The sequence below is a fragment of the Pipistrellus kuhlii genome, unplaced genomic scaffold, assembly GCF_014108245.1.
Source record: "Pipistrellus kuhlii isolate mPipKuh1 unplaced genomic scaffold, mPipKuh1.p scaffold_m20_p_2, whole genome shotgun sequence".
Lineage (NCBI taxonomy): Eukaryota > Metazoa > Chordata > Mammalia > Chiroptera > Vespertilionidae > Pipistrellus > Pipistrellus kuhlii.
The window spans coordinates 183,827,218-183,843,107 of NW_023425515.1; the positions used below are offsets into that span (position 1 = coordinate 183,827,218).

At 51.5% G+C, this 15,890-nt stretch overlaps 1 protein-coding gene across 1 annotated transcript; it reads right to left on the minus strand.

The window, feature by feature from the left end:
• Positions 1-304: 304 nt before the first annotated feature.
• On the minus strand, positions 305-6,907 carry LOC118722444 (chymotrypsin-like elastase family member 3B). The gene is made up of 8 exons (XM_036443905.2): positions 6,774-6,907; positions 5,954-6,039; positions 4,220-4,317; positions 3,963-4,097; positions 2,784-2,920; positions 2,302-2,444; positions 1,543-1,695; positions 305-362 (listed from the first exon to the last, which is right to left on the minus strand). The coding sequence occupies exons 1-8, from the start codon at positions 6,811-6,813 to the stop codon at positions 345-347; spliced, it is 810 nt and encodes a 269-aa protein (XP_036299798.1). The 5' UTR covers positions 6,814-6,907; the 3' UTR covers positions 305-344.
• Between the last annotated feature and the right edge of the window lie 8,983 nt (positions 6,908-15,890).

The window sequence follows — 15,890 nt, forward strand, 5'->3', positions numbered from 1 at the left end:
CTGTTTCCTGCATTGAAAACCAATGATAACGTGTGGCTATCTAGGGTGACCTCTCCCAGTTTCAGCACTGAACGTCCTGTGTCCTGGGATGCCTGTCACTCCCAGGCAAGCTGGGATGTTGGCCACCCTGCAGCAACTTCCTTCTTCTCTCATTTTTTCCTCATTTTCATATGACAAAGTTGGACGTGGTCTTGTCTCTACATAGCAGACCTACCATTTTAGGAAAGGGCTGAAGGGGAAGAGGTGGGTTAAAGAAGGAAGCAAGCCTGGAGTTGGAATTTTCTGAGAGATCTTTATTATTTTATTTTTGCAATGAGTGTGGATCCGGAACCCAGGCCTTGGTTCTAGTGGCTTGCCATGGTCTGGAAAAACAAGGGGGCGGGGAGACACAGAGTAGTCTAGTTAGGTTCTGAAGCCAGATGGGACTGGGTTAAACTCCCAGCCATGTCATTTACTAGCTACGTGACCCTGGGAGGGTGACTTGACCTCTCTGAGCCTCAGTTTCTTCATCTGTATAATGGGGTTAATCATAGTAGTTACCTCATAGGGTTTGTTCTGTTTGTTTTTCATTAAACTATCAACTAAATATCAACAGTGCCTAGTACATACTTAAGTAGTTTCTACATGGTGGCTATTACTATTATAAACATTATAATCTCCCTCACCACTCAGCCCCAGGTGATATTTGGCACTGTCACTGGGGCCTGAGCTTCTTGAATCACAGCTCATCATTACTGTTTATTTAATTACTAGAGGCCCAGTGCACAAATTTTGTGCACTGGGGAGGGTGTCCCTCAGCCCAGTCTGCACCCTCTCAAATCTTGGACCCCTCAGGGGATGTCCAACTTCAGGTCATACATCCCTCTCACAATCCGGGACCACTGGCTTCTAACCACTCACCTGCCTGCCTGATTGCCTCCTAACTGCTCCTCTACCTGCCTGATTGCCCCCAACTACTCTTCCCTGCTGGCCTGATCACCCCCAAGGCTTTTATTAGTATAGATCTGTCCCTCCCACGAGTCAATGCTTAGACAAATACCTGCAAAGAGGAGGCACTTTATAAACACTTGCTGAAATAATAACGTTCAGCAGCCGAGACTGGTTTGGCTCAATGGATAGAGCGTCGGCTTGGGGACTGAAGGGTCCCAGATTCGATTCTGGTCAAGGGCATGTACCTTGGTTGCGGGCATATCCCCGGTAGGAGGTGTGCAAGAGGCAGCTGATTGATGACTCTCTCTCATTGATGTTTCTAACTCTCTACCTCTCTCCCTTCTTCTCTGTACAAAATCAATAAAATATATTAAAAAAAAAAAAAAAGAACGTTCAGCAGTTCAAAGCTCCAGCCAGAAGCTGTTGAAGTTCTTGGGTCATACTGCAGCAGAAAGCATCCCCCAGCCCTCTGGAAGGTCACCAAGGACCCCTTCGCTAGCATCCTTTGAGGCCCCCCTCAGGACCTGCTGTTCTGACACCCCTCCTCTCCTCCCCTGGGCGCCTCTCAGAGGAGCAGCATACGGCGCTCTCCTGGCTCATCCGCCTGCTCACCTCCTGGATCCAGTCGTTGAAGGCTGAGACACGCGTGAACACCGTGGGCTTCTTGCGGGTGTTGCAGCCGAAGGCAGACACGAAGCTGGTCACACCGTGGACCTGCCAGGAGCCGTCAGCAGCGGGGCAGTTGAGGGGTCCTCCAGAGTCACCCTGGAAAGGTAGAGAGCAGGGGGAGGGGTGCTGAGCCATGCCTGAGCTGCAAGGACTTTGGGAATTTTGAGAAACCTGTATCCCTTGGCCTGTCTGAACCTCAGTTTGCTCTTTGTGATGAGGAAGAGTATCGGTCTTATGGGATTTTTTGTGAGAATTAAATGGGATGATAGATATATGGTCGTAGCCCCATGCCTAGTGGAAAGGAAGTAGTCAACAAATGGCTGTTCCCATTATTGGTCCCACAGTTAACTATTAATGTGATTGTTTATACTCACTTCTTTTCTTTTGTCCTTGTTATACCCTCTTCTAATACAATAATAGTTTGGTTTCATTATAACTTCAGGACAACAGAGTCGAAGATGACTTTTAGATGTCAATATCTTCTTGGGGAAACCTGAGGACCAGGGCCTTGCCCAGGTCAAGGCAGTGTGTGGCTAGGACTAGAACCCAAAGGTCATGACACCTAACTTCCTCTCGGACTTGCTGGCCTGGAGGCGGACTGGGGCCAGCAGGCACGATTCCTCCTGCATCTTCCAGGCTGACGTGGTACCCCAGGGCCCCGGCCGCTCGGCTGAGCGGCTGTAGCTCGGGGAGCTGACTCACGTTGCATCCGGAGCGGATGTCCCCACCGGCGCACACCATGGTCTTCCTCACGGAGCCGCCCCACCAGTCCCACTTGGAGCAGTGCTCATAGTCCACCACGGGCAGCAGGGCTTGCTGCAGCTTGTCAGGGAGTGGCCCACCGGCTGTGGGGGTAGAGAGCGCTGAGGGAGGGGTCTTGGGGTGCAGGGCTTAGGCTGGGGGCTGGGGGTCAGGGCTGGGAGCCTCAGTGTGGGGTGGAGGTTCTGATGGGGACCAGGTTAGAGAGTCCTGTCCTCTTTGTCTACCTGCATCCCCGGCACCTGGCTCTCCCTAAACATGTTCAGTCGAGCATGTTCATGTTTGGGAGGAGACGGGGGAAGGCTGCTGCTGGAGGAGGAATGGGGAAAAGGGCAAGGACCGGTCCAGGTGTTGGCCTCAACCTGTGTTCCCGGGCCCCGCCTTTCCGCCCACTGTCCCTGTGGCTGGGCGGGGCCAGCACGTACTGTAGAGGCGGCCCCAGCCGCTGATGTAGCAGGGTGCCTCGTTGGGCAGGATTTCTTCGGCAGGAGGGAGGCAGGCGAGCTGGACTGAGTCTCCCAGCTGGGCGGGGCGCGACAGCTTGATGAGGGCGATGTCATTGCTGGGGGTGGGGGGGGAGGGAAGAGTCATGGGAGCCTGGTTACCCCCCAGACCAAGCCCACCTCCCAGCCCTCACTCCGGATATTTCACATTCTGACTACATCGGCCCCTTTTCCCTGCAGACCCCTTCAGCTCCCAGCTCCCTGTCCTCAGCGTTTGCCCCAGCGGTTCTCACACTTCAGCTGCATCGGAATCCCCAGGCAGGCTTGTAAAAGCACAGGTGGCTGGACCCCCACCCTAGAGTTTCTGCTGCAGGGGGTCTGGGAGGGGCTCGAAAATTAACGTTTCTAACGAATTTCCGGGGGATGCTGCTGCTGCTGCTGCAGCTGCTGGCCTGGGGACTATCCTGGGAGGACCCCTGCTCTTGGTCTTCATCTACCTGCTTGTCACTCAACTCACTCCACCTGGGTCTGATTTTTCTCTCCACTTACTCCAGGAAGACAGGTCAAGGTCTTGATCATCACAGCCCCTCATTCTTGTCCTGCACTTCTAGGGGTTCTGCACTCTTCTCTGACCTTCCCACCAAAAATACTAACCCATCCAGACACACAGTCTGGCATATGGCTGAGGGCCTTACGTGGCCCCGCTTTGTGTCCTCACCCAAAGATTGCCTCCCTGACCTTCCTGACCACCCGGGAAGCAGAGTCCGCCCTTGGCAAGTGGTAAAACTGAGGCCCGAGAAGGGCAGTGACTTGCCCAGGCCGCACGGTGACTTAGTGCTGGAGCCTGACTCTCAATCCAGTGCTTCTCCTTTTGCCGAAGATGCCCTGGGTGAGAGCTGTTGGATGGAGGAACTCTTGGATTTGGAGACTGGGTTCTAGAGGAATCCTGGGCTCTGACGCCAAGCAGCCAGGGGGCTTTGGGGGAGTCCCTGCCCCTCCTTGGGCCCTGCTGTCCCCTACGTAGGGAGAGAGGTTTGGTGTCGATGGTCCCTAAAGTCTCTGCTGGCTCCGACCCTCAGCATGTGGACCTGGGCACAGCTTGCTGGACCCAGAATTGGCTTTGGGCGATGGAGGGATGAGCAGGCCTGGGAGTTCACTTACCCACAGGCCACGCAGTTGGGGTTCCAGAGTGGGTGCACGAAGAGGTCCTCAGAGTTAATGGGGATCACCTGCTCGGGGCCCTCCTCCTCAGCCCGGTCGTACTCTCCCAGCACCACCTGGTAGGTCATGGAGCTCCTGCCAGTGGAGGTAAGGTCAGTCCAGGCCTGACTGGCCTCCCTCCCCGCTCCCTCCCACAGCCACCCACCACCCTGGCCTGCCAGGGTCACATGCAGGGAGGGGGCAATGAGAGAACTCACGAGATGCAGTGGCCGGCAGTCATGACCCAGTCGGGGGCAATGAGGGTGCCGCCACAGGTGTGGTGAAAGGCTCCATTCTTCTCGTACTGCAGGGAGATCTGGGGGCCAAGGAGGGAGAAGCCTGAATGGGTTGGACCCCACACGGAGGGTTGCTACCCCTGGCTGTGGACGTGCACCGTACAACTCTAGAGGGCATCATGCCTGCAGAAAAGAGCGGTGCCCTCTAGGAAGACGCAGTGCCCAACCTAGGCAGCTGCTCATGCTGGCCCTGTCACTTTCCCACTAGAATCCCACTCGCTCTGTCCAAAAGCCCCTCCAACGCCCAGCCCTCTGCTCTCCCTGGGACCTCCGTATTCTCTGCCCTCTCCTTGTCTGTCTCAAGAGCCCCAGGTCCTCTGTTCTCTCAGGCACCCAGCTCTTCCGAACCTCAGTTCTTGTAAGGGCCTTCCTTGGGCCCTCTGAGGCACAACCCACCTCAAGTTCTCTGTCTCTCTTCTTATTTCCCACATTCAGATTTTCAAAAGCTCCTACCAAACCAGGGGTTGGCAAATCATAGCTCCTGGACCCAATTGGGCTTATGGTCTATTTTTTTTTTTTTTAATCTCAGTTTTCTAATCTTTTTTTTTTAAATAATATATTTTATTTATTTTACACAGAGAGGAAGGGAGAGGGATAGAGAGCTAGAAACGTCGATGAGAGAGAAACATCGACCAGCTGCCTCCTGCACACCTCCTACCGGGGATGTGCCCGCAACCAATGTACATGCCCTTGACCGGAATCGAACCCGGGACCTTTCAGTCCCCAAGCCGACGCTCTATCCACTGAGCCAAACCGGTTTCGGCTTATGGTCTATTTTTGTACATAAGATTATTGGGAAAGAATCATACTCGTTCATTTATGTATCATCTATGCTTTCGTGCTACAACAGCAGAGGGAAGCCATTGCAATGTAAACGATATGGCCAACAAAGGCGAAAATATTCATTCTCTGGTCCCTTATAGAATAAGGTTGCTGACTCCTGCTATAAACCAGTGCTATCCAATAGGAGTTTCTGTGGTGATGGAAATGTTCTCTATTTTGACTGTCCAATATGGTAGCCACTAACTACATGTGGCTATTGAGCCACTGAATTAAAAAAAAAAATTATTTAAAGACTAGTTTATTGAATTTTAGAGATAAAGGAAGGAGAGGGAGAGAGAAACATTGATGTGATCAGTTGTCTCCTACACTAGATGTGTCTCCTACACATCCCCTACCAGGGATCAAACCCGCAACAGGGCATATGCCCCAACTGGGAATGTAGAATGTGCCCCAACTGGGAATTGAACCAGTGACTTGAACTGGTGACCTCTTGGTGCATGGGAGGACCCTCAACTAACTGAGCCATAGCAGCTGGGTGACATTATAGCTCTTTTATACAATTCAAGGAGTCCAGAAATGAGCCCCCAGAAATCTCCCTCCTTATATGTATAGCCTGACATTCTACTTAGTACACCAACCATTGGGTTAAACATTGCCCTCGCCAGATTCCACATTTAACTTGCAAACATCCTGGTGAGGGTTACAGGTTGAATGGGCAAAACTTCCACATAGATTGACCAGGGGTTTTCCGGCCTTTGGAAGCTGAGGTGAATGCTAGAAGCAAAGCAATGGGGTTAAAACCAGATGCCTTGCAGTCAGAGCACAAGGTAATGAGCCTATGGCAGGAAACAGTGCCATGGGTATTGCTCTTACCTGCCAGGGCCAGCTGTAGGGAACCGCGTCCTCACCATTGACCACCCGGGCAGAAGGGTGGAAAGAAGGTCGGCCACAGCCCGAGGCTGGAAGGGAGAGGAGAGGAGAGGTGTCAATCAGCTAGAAGGTCCCCAGAAGCTAAGAAGAATTCTGGGTCTCCGTCCCAGCTGTGCCACAAACTGGCTATGTGACCCCATACAAGCCCCTCCCCTCGCTGGGCCTCAGTAGCCTTGCATACGAACTGTGAGCATTTGGACTACAGCAGAGTCCCCGGAGTCCAGGGATAGAGATGAACACGTGGCCTCTCCTCATGGCAACACTGAAGGGTTTCGCTACCTTAGAACAGTGCCTAAAGCCCAAGAGCCTTTGGGAAGTGATAACTATGACTGTAGTCAAGGAAGGCGTCTTAAAGGAGGCGGCCCTGAGCTGAATGCAGGAAAGGCCCTGAGCTGAGCAACCGGGAAAAGGTTAGACCATAGAATATGGAGCGGGTCTGAGGGGTGTGAGAGGAGAGTTGTAGGGTTAAGCAAAGGGGCAGTATTTCCAACCTAAGCAGTCTAACCACAGAGCCCAAACTTTTCACCATTGGACTGTTTGCTGTCCCCATTGAGGATTCCCACCATAGCCCTTTGGGTCTTTCTCCTAAACAGGTCCACCCATGGCTTCCCCTCCATTATCCTGCTCTAGTAGCAGGCTTGAAAGCCCCCTCAAGCATGCCCTAGGTACGAGCTGAAGACCCCCTCCTATACATGCTAGGTTCATGAGATCCAGGGCAGGGGGCAGACTTCAAGGGTAACACACACTCAGGCGGGGGTCTTACCGAGGGCCACCAACAGGAGGGAACTCAGCAGCCGGAGCATCGTGTGTTTTGCGATGATAAGAGAGAGGCCCCGAGCCGGGACTCTAATATAGGGCAGAAGGTTGGTGGGGGACTGGACTGGGCCCCATTTCTGGAACAGGTGGTGGAAGCCCAGGTCTCCCACGGTCCAAGGCCATGGCCCCACCCCCACTGCAAAAGGGGGAATGAGAGCCAATGACAGGACCCAGAGTTCTACAGAGATCTACCTGTGCAGCCAGAGTTCCCTCATGTGCTGATAACAGGGGAGGGGGAAGGAAAGTTCACAGGAGAACAAAACAGCCTCTCTCAGGAAAGAATGTGGACTTTGGAACTGGTCAGACCTAGATTCAAATCCTGCCACCTCCAAGCTCTGCAACCTTGGGCACGAGGATTAACCTCTCTGAGCTTCAGATTTCTCATCTCTAACATGGAATTGATATTAGTATCCACCTCAATAAAATAAATAAATAAATAAATAAATAAATAAATAAATAAATAAATTTTAAAATTGGCTGGTGTGGTTCAGTGATTGAACGTGGGCCTTTCAGGAGGTCATGGTTTGATTCCCTGTCAGGGCACATGCCTGGGTTACAAGCTCAATCCCCAATGAGGGGCATGCAGGAAGCAGCCGATCAATGATTCTCTCTCATCGTTGATGTTTCTATCTCTCTCTCCCTTTCCTTTCCTCTCTGAAATCAATAAAACCACATTTTAAAAAATATTTGTTGAGTTGAAACTGGTTTGGCTCAGTGGATAGAGCATCGGCCTGCAGACTGAAAGGTCCCAGGTTCAATTCCGGTCAAGGGCATGTACCTTAGTTGCGGGCACATCCCCAGTAGGGGGTGTGCAAGAGGCAGCTGATCGATGATTCTTTCTCATTGATGTTTCTAACTCTCTATCCCTCTCTCTTCCTCTCTGTAAAAAATCAATAAAATATATATATTTTTAAAATGAAGATACAGTCTGTATCTTTTGTTTCTGGGTATCTTTTCCTTAGCATAATACTTTTGAGATTCATCTGCATTATTATGTTGGATGTGATTTTGAAGGTGCTAAGTACATTTTTTAAAACTAGAGACCTGGTGTACAAAATTTGGGAACAAGTAGGGTTCCTAGGCCTGGCCAGCAATCAGGGCCCATCAGGGCCTTCTGACTGCTGACAGGGCCCTGCCTTTGTTCCACACTGCCCCCTGGTGGTCAGCTCACATCATAGTGAGTGATCAAACTCCCAGTCTCCCAGTTGAACTCCTGAGGGGACACTTTGAATATTAAGCTTTTATACTAGTACTAGAAGGCCCAGTGCACAAAATTTGTACACTTTGGGAGGGGGTTGTCTCTCAGCCTGGCCAGTGCCCTCTCCTAGTCTGGGAGCCCTCAGGGGATGTCTGACTGATGGTTGTCAGTTGGACATCGTTAGCACTGCTGCAGAGGCAGGTGGGGCTCCTGCCACCACCACTGTGCTTACCAGCCCTGAGCCTGGCTTCTGGCTGAGCCATACTCCCCCTATGGGAGCACACTGACAACCAGGGGGCAGCTCCTGCATTGAGTGTCTGCACCCTGGTGTTCAATGTGCATCATAGCAACCAGTCATTCTGTCATTTGGTTGATATGCATATTAGCCTTTTATTATATAGGGCTAAAGGCCCAGTGCATGAAAACTCATGCACTGGAGGGGGTCCCTCAGCCCGGCCTGCCCCCTCTCACAGTCCTGGAGCTCTTAGGGGTGGGAGGTGACCCAGAGATCGGGGGAAGGCGATGCCCCCATCACACCTCTGCTGCTGCCACTGCTGGCAGTGCAAGCCTTGGCCTGCCCTGGTTACCTGAGCCTCAGCTGGCCCTGGGTGGCTGGGCAGCCACCATCAGAGGCTTGCCTATGCCTTGGGCTGGCCCTGGGCCACTGGGGGGCTGAGGGGACTGGGGAACTCCGGAGGCAGGTACACAGAGAGGCTGGACTCTCCTGGGAGTGGGCCCAGCCATGCCATGAGCCTGCTGCTCCAGTGGCACTGAGGGGACTGGGTGCCATCATCTTGTGGCTGTGGGCACTTCCATCTTTGAGGGTGTGACAATCAATTAGCATATTCCCTGCTATTGGCTATGGGTGCCAGCATCTTTGTGAGGGTATGATGGTCAATTAGCATATTCCCTCTCTATTAGATAGGATATATAGATAACTACATGTCTAACTAAATGAAGGTGGCCCATGAGTGAACTAATGATGCCTGAAACAATGATGAGAGTATGACATGGGCTGAGGATTATCATTTATCTAGTTCTATGCCTGAAAGAGAGAATAAAAACACGAGAGGAAGAGGTGGGTGAAGGACAGATGCTGTAGGGTTTATTTTCTGGTCAGGTAATTAGGAGTTGGCTCTTCATTTTCAGCATAAGGAGCAAGCCCTGGGGGAGGGGGCGAGGGTGCTTATTAAGCGGGAGAAGGGCCTGGGATCTCATTTATGCTTTCAAAAAAATCTCTTCATGGGTGCTGTGTGAAGGATTGTGGGTGAGAGAGAAGGGGACCAGCTGGAGCTATTTAGGGGGGGGGGGGGCAACATTGAGGGGCGGGGCTTGTTCCACACTGCCCCCTGGTGGTCAGCTCACATCATAGTGAGTGACCGAACTCCCAGTCTCCCAGTTGAACTCCTGAGGGGACACTTTGAATATTGGGCAGTAGAGATGAAAACAGATAGGGGTGGGATCAGGGCGTATTTTGGAGATAGAGCGATGCCTCTGTGAAGCACGAAGCACAGTGCCTGGCACAAAGTCAGTGAACTTAGTCCACACTCATCCGTGGAAAAGACAGCACATCCTCGGCTGTTGCAATCTCCTATGGTGCTCACTAAACACTTGCTAAATAAGGCAAAGAAGTGGCTCTGCAGGCTTTCCTGAGTCACCCCTCAGCACCAGGGCTCTAAGACTGGCCAGGCTGCTTCCTGCTCATGTTCCTGACGCAGCAGAGCAGCGCCGAGCCCTCCTCTGGGGTTCCTGTGCTCAGGGGGCCGGTGGGAGGGGGAGCCATGCTGAGCTGCTTGAGATGGATCCCGAGGCGGAATGTCAGCATCAGCTGGGCATGTTTTCTCTCTCACAAGGGCACCCCCTCCCATCACACCCTCGGTGACGTCTGCACCCCAATACCCTGGGCCCATGGAAAATGTGTGGACACAACAGAAGCAGCTGTGAAAATCCTTCAAACTGTGATAAAAATAGCTGTGCCTTCCCGGACCACCTGTTCCCTATGGGCCCGGACATGTTTGTTTGCTCAGCTTTAAAGCTCAGAGTGATTTCTCAGGCCCTGAGCTGAGGAAGAAAAGGAGGGGCGGGGGGAGCTGTGGGAAGGTGGGAGACAGGTCAGATACTCCCAGATTCCACTGAAGAAATGACCTCATGATCTAATCCACCTCTTCTGTCTGAAAAATAGGGGCATTAAGACCCAGAGAACTGTGGGGACTGGCTTAAAGCTCCTTGATTTGTCACTGCCTGGCCTGGCAGAAGGTAACCCACAGCCACCCCCCAACTTCACACCGTAAGCTGTCGCAGCCTTTATCCAGGTGTCCTTGAGCAGGTCCCGGCCTCTCTGTGGGCTCTGCAGATAGGCATGGGGCCACCCCGGCCCTCTGTCCTCCAGGACCACTGTCCCATCACCACCTGCTGGGCCATTCCACCTCCAGGCCTCGTAGGTATAGTCAGCGGAGCTGCTGACTTACCCTCTGTGGTTCTCTGGCCCAGGAGTCGATGGAGCAAAATCCCTACAGGTGAACCTCTTCCCAACCCCCGGGAGGAGGGTGCCGGCCAGGAAGCCGGAGGGGCCAGCTCTACCGTAGGCCTCAGCCTGAAACACAGCGATCCGCGTCCTGAGTGGGCAGTGGAAGTGGGCTGGGGGGAGGGGGGGAGTATGGGAAATTAGGAGGTAGGTATAGGGAGGGGAGGGAGGGTGGTCGGCTGGGGAGTCCTTTTCCCTGGGGGAGTTCCTTTATTTCTAGTTCCCACCTGATGGGAAGTTCCGTGAGGACAAAACTGTCTCTTATTCATCTTTGAACTCCCAGTGCCTAGAAGGGGCCAGGCACACAGTAGGTACTCAACAATATACAAACGATATTAAAAGAGTTAATAGGCCGAAACCGGTTTGGCTCTGCTTGGCTCTGCTGAAACCGGTTTGGCTCAGTGAATAGAGCGTTGGCTTGGGGACTGAGGGGTCCTGGGTTCGATTCCGGTCAAGGGCATGTACCTTGGTTGTGGGCATATCCCCAGTAGGGGGTGTGCAAGAGGCAGCTGATCGATGACTCTCTCTCATCGATGTTTCTAACTCTCTCTCTCCCTTCCTCTCTGTACAAAATCAATAAAATATATATTTTTTAAAAAAAGCTGCAAGCTTTTTAATTAAAAAAAAAAAAAAAAAGAGTCAATAGGCCAAAACCGGTTTGGCTCAGTGGATAGAGCATCGGCCTGCGGACTGAAAGGTCCCAGGTTCGATTCCAGTCAAGGGCATGTACCGTGGTTGCAGGCACATCCCCAGGAGGGGATGTGCAAGTGGCAGCTGATCGATGATTCTCTCATTGTTGTTTCTAACTCTCTATCCCTCTCTCTTCCTCTCTGTAAAAAAATCAATAAAATACATTAAAAAAAAAAAAAAGAGTCAATAGCCTTAGCCTGTTTGGCTCAGTTGATAGAGAGTCGACCTGCGGGCTGAAGGGTCCCAGGTTCAACTCTGGCCAACGGAACATGTCCGGGTTGTGGGCTCCATCCCAAGTAGGGTGGGTGCTGGAGGCAGCCAATCAATGATTCTCTCTCATTATTGATGTTCCTATCTCTCTCTCCCTCTCTCTTCCTCTCTGAAATCAATAAAGAAATATATTTTAAAAGAGTCAATGGCCGAATGAATGAAGCTAAAGGACTCTTCAGATGCCTGACTCTTTCTCCTCTGAAAGGACAATTGACCCTGACGCTCATAAAGGGCACATCTGGAGGCTGGGACTCTGTCGGGGGAAGCTCATGGCAGCCTTGGGATGGTGGATTGGAAGAGCAGCCTCCTAAAGGGTATCAACAGCTGCTCTATGACAAATGGACTCATGGGAATGGAGCCCAATGAAGCAGGGGGTTTGGCCTGCTTTGTTCACAGCTGTGACCCCCGGTCTCAGAACAGAACCCAGTGGGCACACAGTACAGAATCAAAGGTCAAATGGGATTGGAAAATACAAGATTAAACCAAGTTCAAATTCTTTCCTGAAGGACCAGCATTCACTGTGATTCATACACAGTGATATCTATTTAATGTCTTTATTGATTAAGGTATCACATGTTTGTCCTCAACCCCCATTCCAATCCCCCACCCCTCCCCATTCATGCCCCCACCCCCTATTGTCCTTGACCACTGGTTAGGCTCATATGCATGCACACAAGTCCTTTGGTTGATCTCTCCCTTTTATCCCCACCCTCCCTTTGAGGTCCAGCAGTCTGACCCATGGCTCCTCATCTCCGGGTCTGTTCTTGTTCATCATTGTTCACCATTTCCCCTAGATGAGTGAGATCATGTTCTACTGGAAATATACTTATAAGAATAGAAAATGACAGAAGCAATAATGGTTATGCTGAAAGGCATATGAATCGGTCTGTAGTGAAAAGTGATATAATTTTAAAAATATATTTTATTGATTTTAGAGAGAAAGGGAGAAGGAGAGAGCAATATGAGATTTATCTTTCTTCCTCATATCGAGCCACAGCCCATGGAATCAAATCTGGGAACCTTCAGTCCGCAGGCTGAACCAACCAGGGCCACAGTGATATTAAAAAAAAAATATATATATATATATATATATATATATATATATATATATATATATATTATTGATTTCAGAGAGGAAGGGAGAGGAAAAGAGAGATAGAAACATCAAAGATGGGAGAGAATCATTGATCACCTGCCTCCTGCACACCCTCTATAAGGGATCGAACCCGCAACCTGGGCACGTGCCACACGCAGTGATCTTAAGTTCAGAGCTCTCTGGTGCCTCATTGCCCTGGAGTTCCCCCCTTCAGGCCCCATCCCTCTCGGATGGGACAGCCCCGCCTCCCGTGGGGAAGGAGGCCCAGGGTCAAACAAGCACCCCACCTGCCCTGCAATGGCACCGAGAAGCCACCGAGGAGACCAGGGCTGGGATCGCAGGCCGCTGGCTCGGCTGGGACCAGAGGGGTTGTTGGTCCATAGAGCTGGGAGGGATGAGGACCAGGACAGTCTTCCTCCCACGGCTAGTGCCATGTCTGTCTGGGCCTGAGCAGGGTGGAGTGGGAGTCCCTTCCCCCAGCTGCTCTGGGGGATGGTGGTGAAGGAGGTGTGAAGCCCTCTTCCTCCTCACTCCCCGTCCTCCTGGCATATACACATTCAACAAATACTTGTTGAACACCTACTAGATTCCAGGCATTGTCCTGGTCAGCGGGATGACCTTCTGCCAGGATGACAAGTCTCTGAGCTCACAGCCAGCAGGGAGAGTGAGCAGCAGGAATTCAGTCTGCTGGATCCTCTCCATCTGCTCTCCACCCAGCCCCACCAGCCCCACCGGCCCCTCCCTGCCCCTTTGGCCGGCCTGATGGATTCCATCACTGGGCTCTTGTCCTCTGGGTTTGGTTCAGCCCAGGGAAGGTGCCAGCAGGAGACTGGAGGATGGAAGAGAGAGCAGTCCCGGTATCTATTCCCCAGCTCCCTCCCTGCTGGGCCTCAGGTTAGCAATGGCTGCATCCTCCCACCAAGTCCCTGTCTCCATTAACTGCCCCACCCTCGGCCCCTTCAGGCCTGGACTGGTATCAGCTCCCCATGGTTGCTAGCCCTGAGATGCTCACCATCCCTTGTTAATTTCTCCAACCCTGTCTGTACTTTTCATTAAATATTCCTCAATTGCCCTGGAGTTCTCCTCCCGGATCTTGACTGATGACACACGTTTACACAAAGAGACTTCAAAGAATAGTGCATAAAGTACGATAAAAGTGTATTCTCCTCGCCCAGCTGGTGTGGCTCAGTGGTTGAGCATTAACCTAAGAACAAGGAGTTCATGGTTGAATAAAAAAGTCATGATTCAATTCCCATTTGGGGCACATGCCAGGGTTATGGGCTCGATCCCCAGTGCGTGGTGTGTGTGTGTGTGTGTGTGTGTGTGTGTGTGTGTGCAGGAAGCAGCCAACCAACAATTCTCTCTCATCATTGATGTTTCTCCCTCTCCCTCTCCCTTCCTGTCTGAAATCAATAAGAATATATTTATAAAAAAATAAAATAAATAAACAAACAAAATAAAATGTATTTCCCTCTAACTTCAAAGAATACGCTGGCATTGCAGCTTTGCTCCATGAAATCCATCCGTAGGGTGTGCCCTCCCCTCCTACAAGCCATGTGTTCCGGGCTGTGCCCACAGCCCCAATATCTATGTTGAAGTTCTAACCTCTAATACCCCAGAATGTAATCATTTAGACCACATGTGTCAAACACAAGGCCCGCGGGCCAAATCCGTCCCGCCAGGCCTTGCAATGTGGCCCGCACTGCGCTGTCATCACTGCACTCCGCTGCGTTTCCATCACAATGACAGTTTATGACTGTTCAGTAAACCATTCGGCCCGCGATTTAGGCTGGATTTTAGATTTTGGCCCCTTCTCTGATTGAGTTCGACACCCCTAATTTAGACCAAGGGTCATTGCAGGTGTAATTGATTAAGAGGAGGTCGTTAGTCTGGGCCCTAATCCCATGAGTAAGGTAAGGATTAGGGTCCTTACCAGAAGGGAAACTTTGGACTCAGAGAAAGACACCTAGAGGGAAGATGGCCATGGACAAGCCAAGGGGAGGGGTCCGGAACCCAGCCTCCCCTGCAGCTCTTGGAAGAAACCAGCCCTGCCGACACCTAGATCTCAGACTTCTAGCCTCTAAGACTGCGAGAGGGTACCTTTCTGCTGTTGAAACGACCCAGCTTGTGGGCCGAGGAAAGTCACACAGCACAGCGATGGCGCCTACACTGCACCCACATTCCAGACAGAGAACGGCAAAGGGCAGGCTCGGGCTTTATCTCTAAGCACCCGACCTGGAATGTGTGTCCGCCCCTTCTGTCGGTGGTCAGAAATCAGCCCGGTCTGCCTCGCAGCCAGCCCCCAAATTAAATCTTTCCCACCTGCTTTGTGCCACCTCAAGCCCAGACCTGCAGTTCTTAATCGTCGCCTCCCCACACCCCGAGGAGAGAGACACCAACTATAGAACAAAAAAATTTCTAGGAAGCACAGGTTAGATTTCAATTACCCGGTAACTGCCCAGTGAGAAGCCACGAAGGAAAGCTGGAAACCTGCCTGACACTATGAATTTTTTTGATGGTGTGAATAAAGTTTATTTATTAAAAGGAAGAAAAAAGAAAGAAAGAAAGAATAAAGGAAGGAAAAAGAAGTCAGCTCAGGCCCTAGCTGGTTTGGCTCAGTGGGTAGAGCATTGGCCTGGGAACTGAAGGGTCCCAGCTTCGATTCAGATCAAGGGCACATGCCTGGTTGTGGACTCCATCCCCAGTGGGGTACTTGCAAGAGGCAGCCCATCAATGATTCTCTCTCATCATGGATGTTTCTATCTCTCTCTCCCTCTCCCTTCCTCTCTGTAATAAATAAAAATATATTACAAAAAAGAAAGACAGAAAGACAGGAAGGAAGGAAGGAAGGAAGGAAGGAAGGAAGGAAGGAAGGAAGGAAGGAAGGAAGGAAGAAAGAAAGGAAGGAAGGAAGGAAGGAAACCAGCTCAGGCCTCCCCTGGCTGCTGGGGAGCCTGAAAATGCCCTGTGCACCAGGGAAACTCCTCTGATTCTAGAAAAAAGGGAGGGTGGCTGCTGGGGACCGCTGAGGCCTCTGGCACCAAATGTCACAGTTAACTCTCAGATGCAGCAGCAGGACGCCTTGTCTCAGGTAAACAGTTAGGAAGTGCATTAGCTCACAGGACTTCAAATTCGGAGGTGGGGTAGGAGGCATGGGGGAGGTACACCAAAGCCCGGATTCTGTTCTCCGCCCTTCCCGTGGCTCTGCCCTGCACAGGCTGGGAGTCAGCTGGCTGATAGTGTCAGTCAGGGTCAACCAGAAGAAAAAGAAAAAAAGAAAGAAATC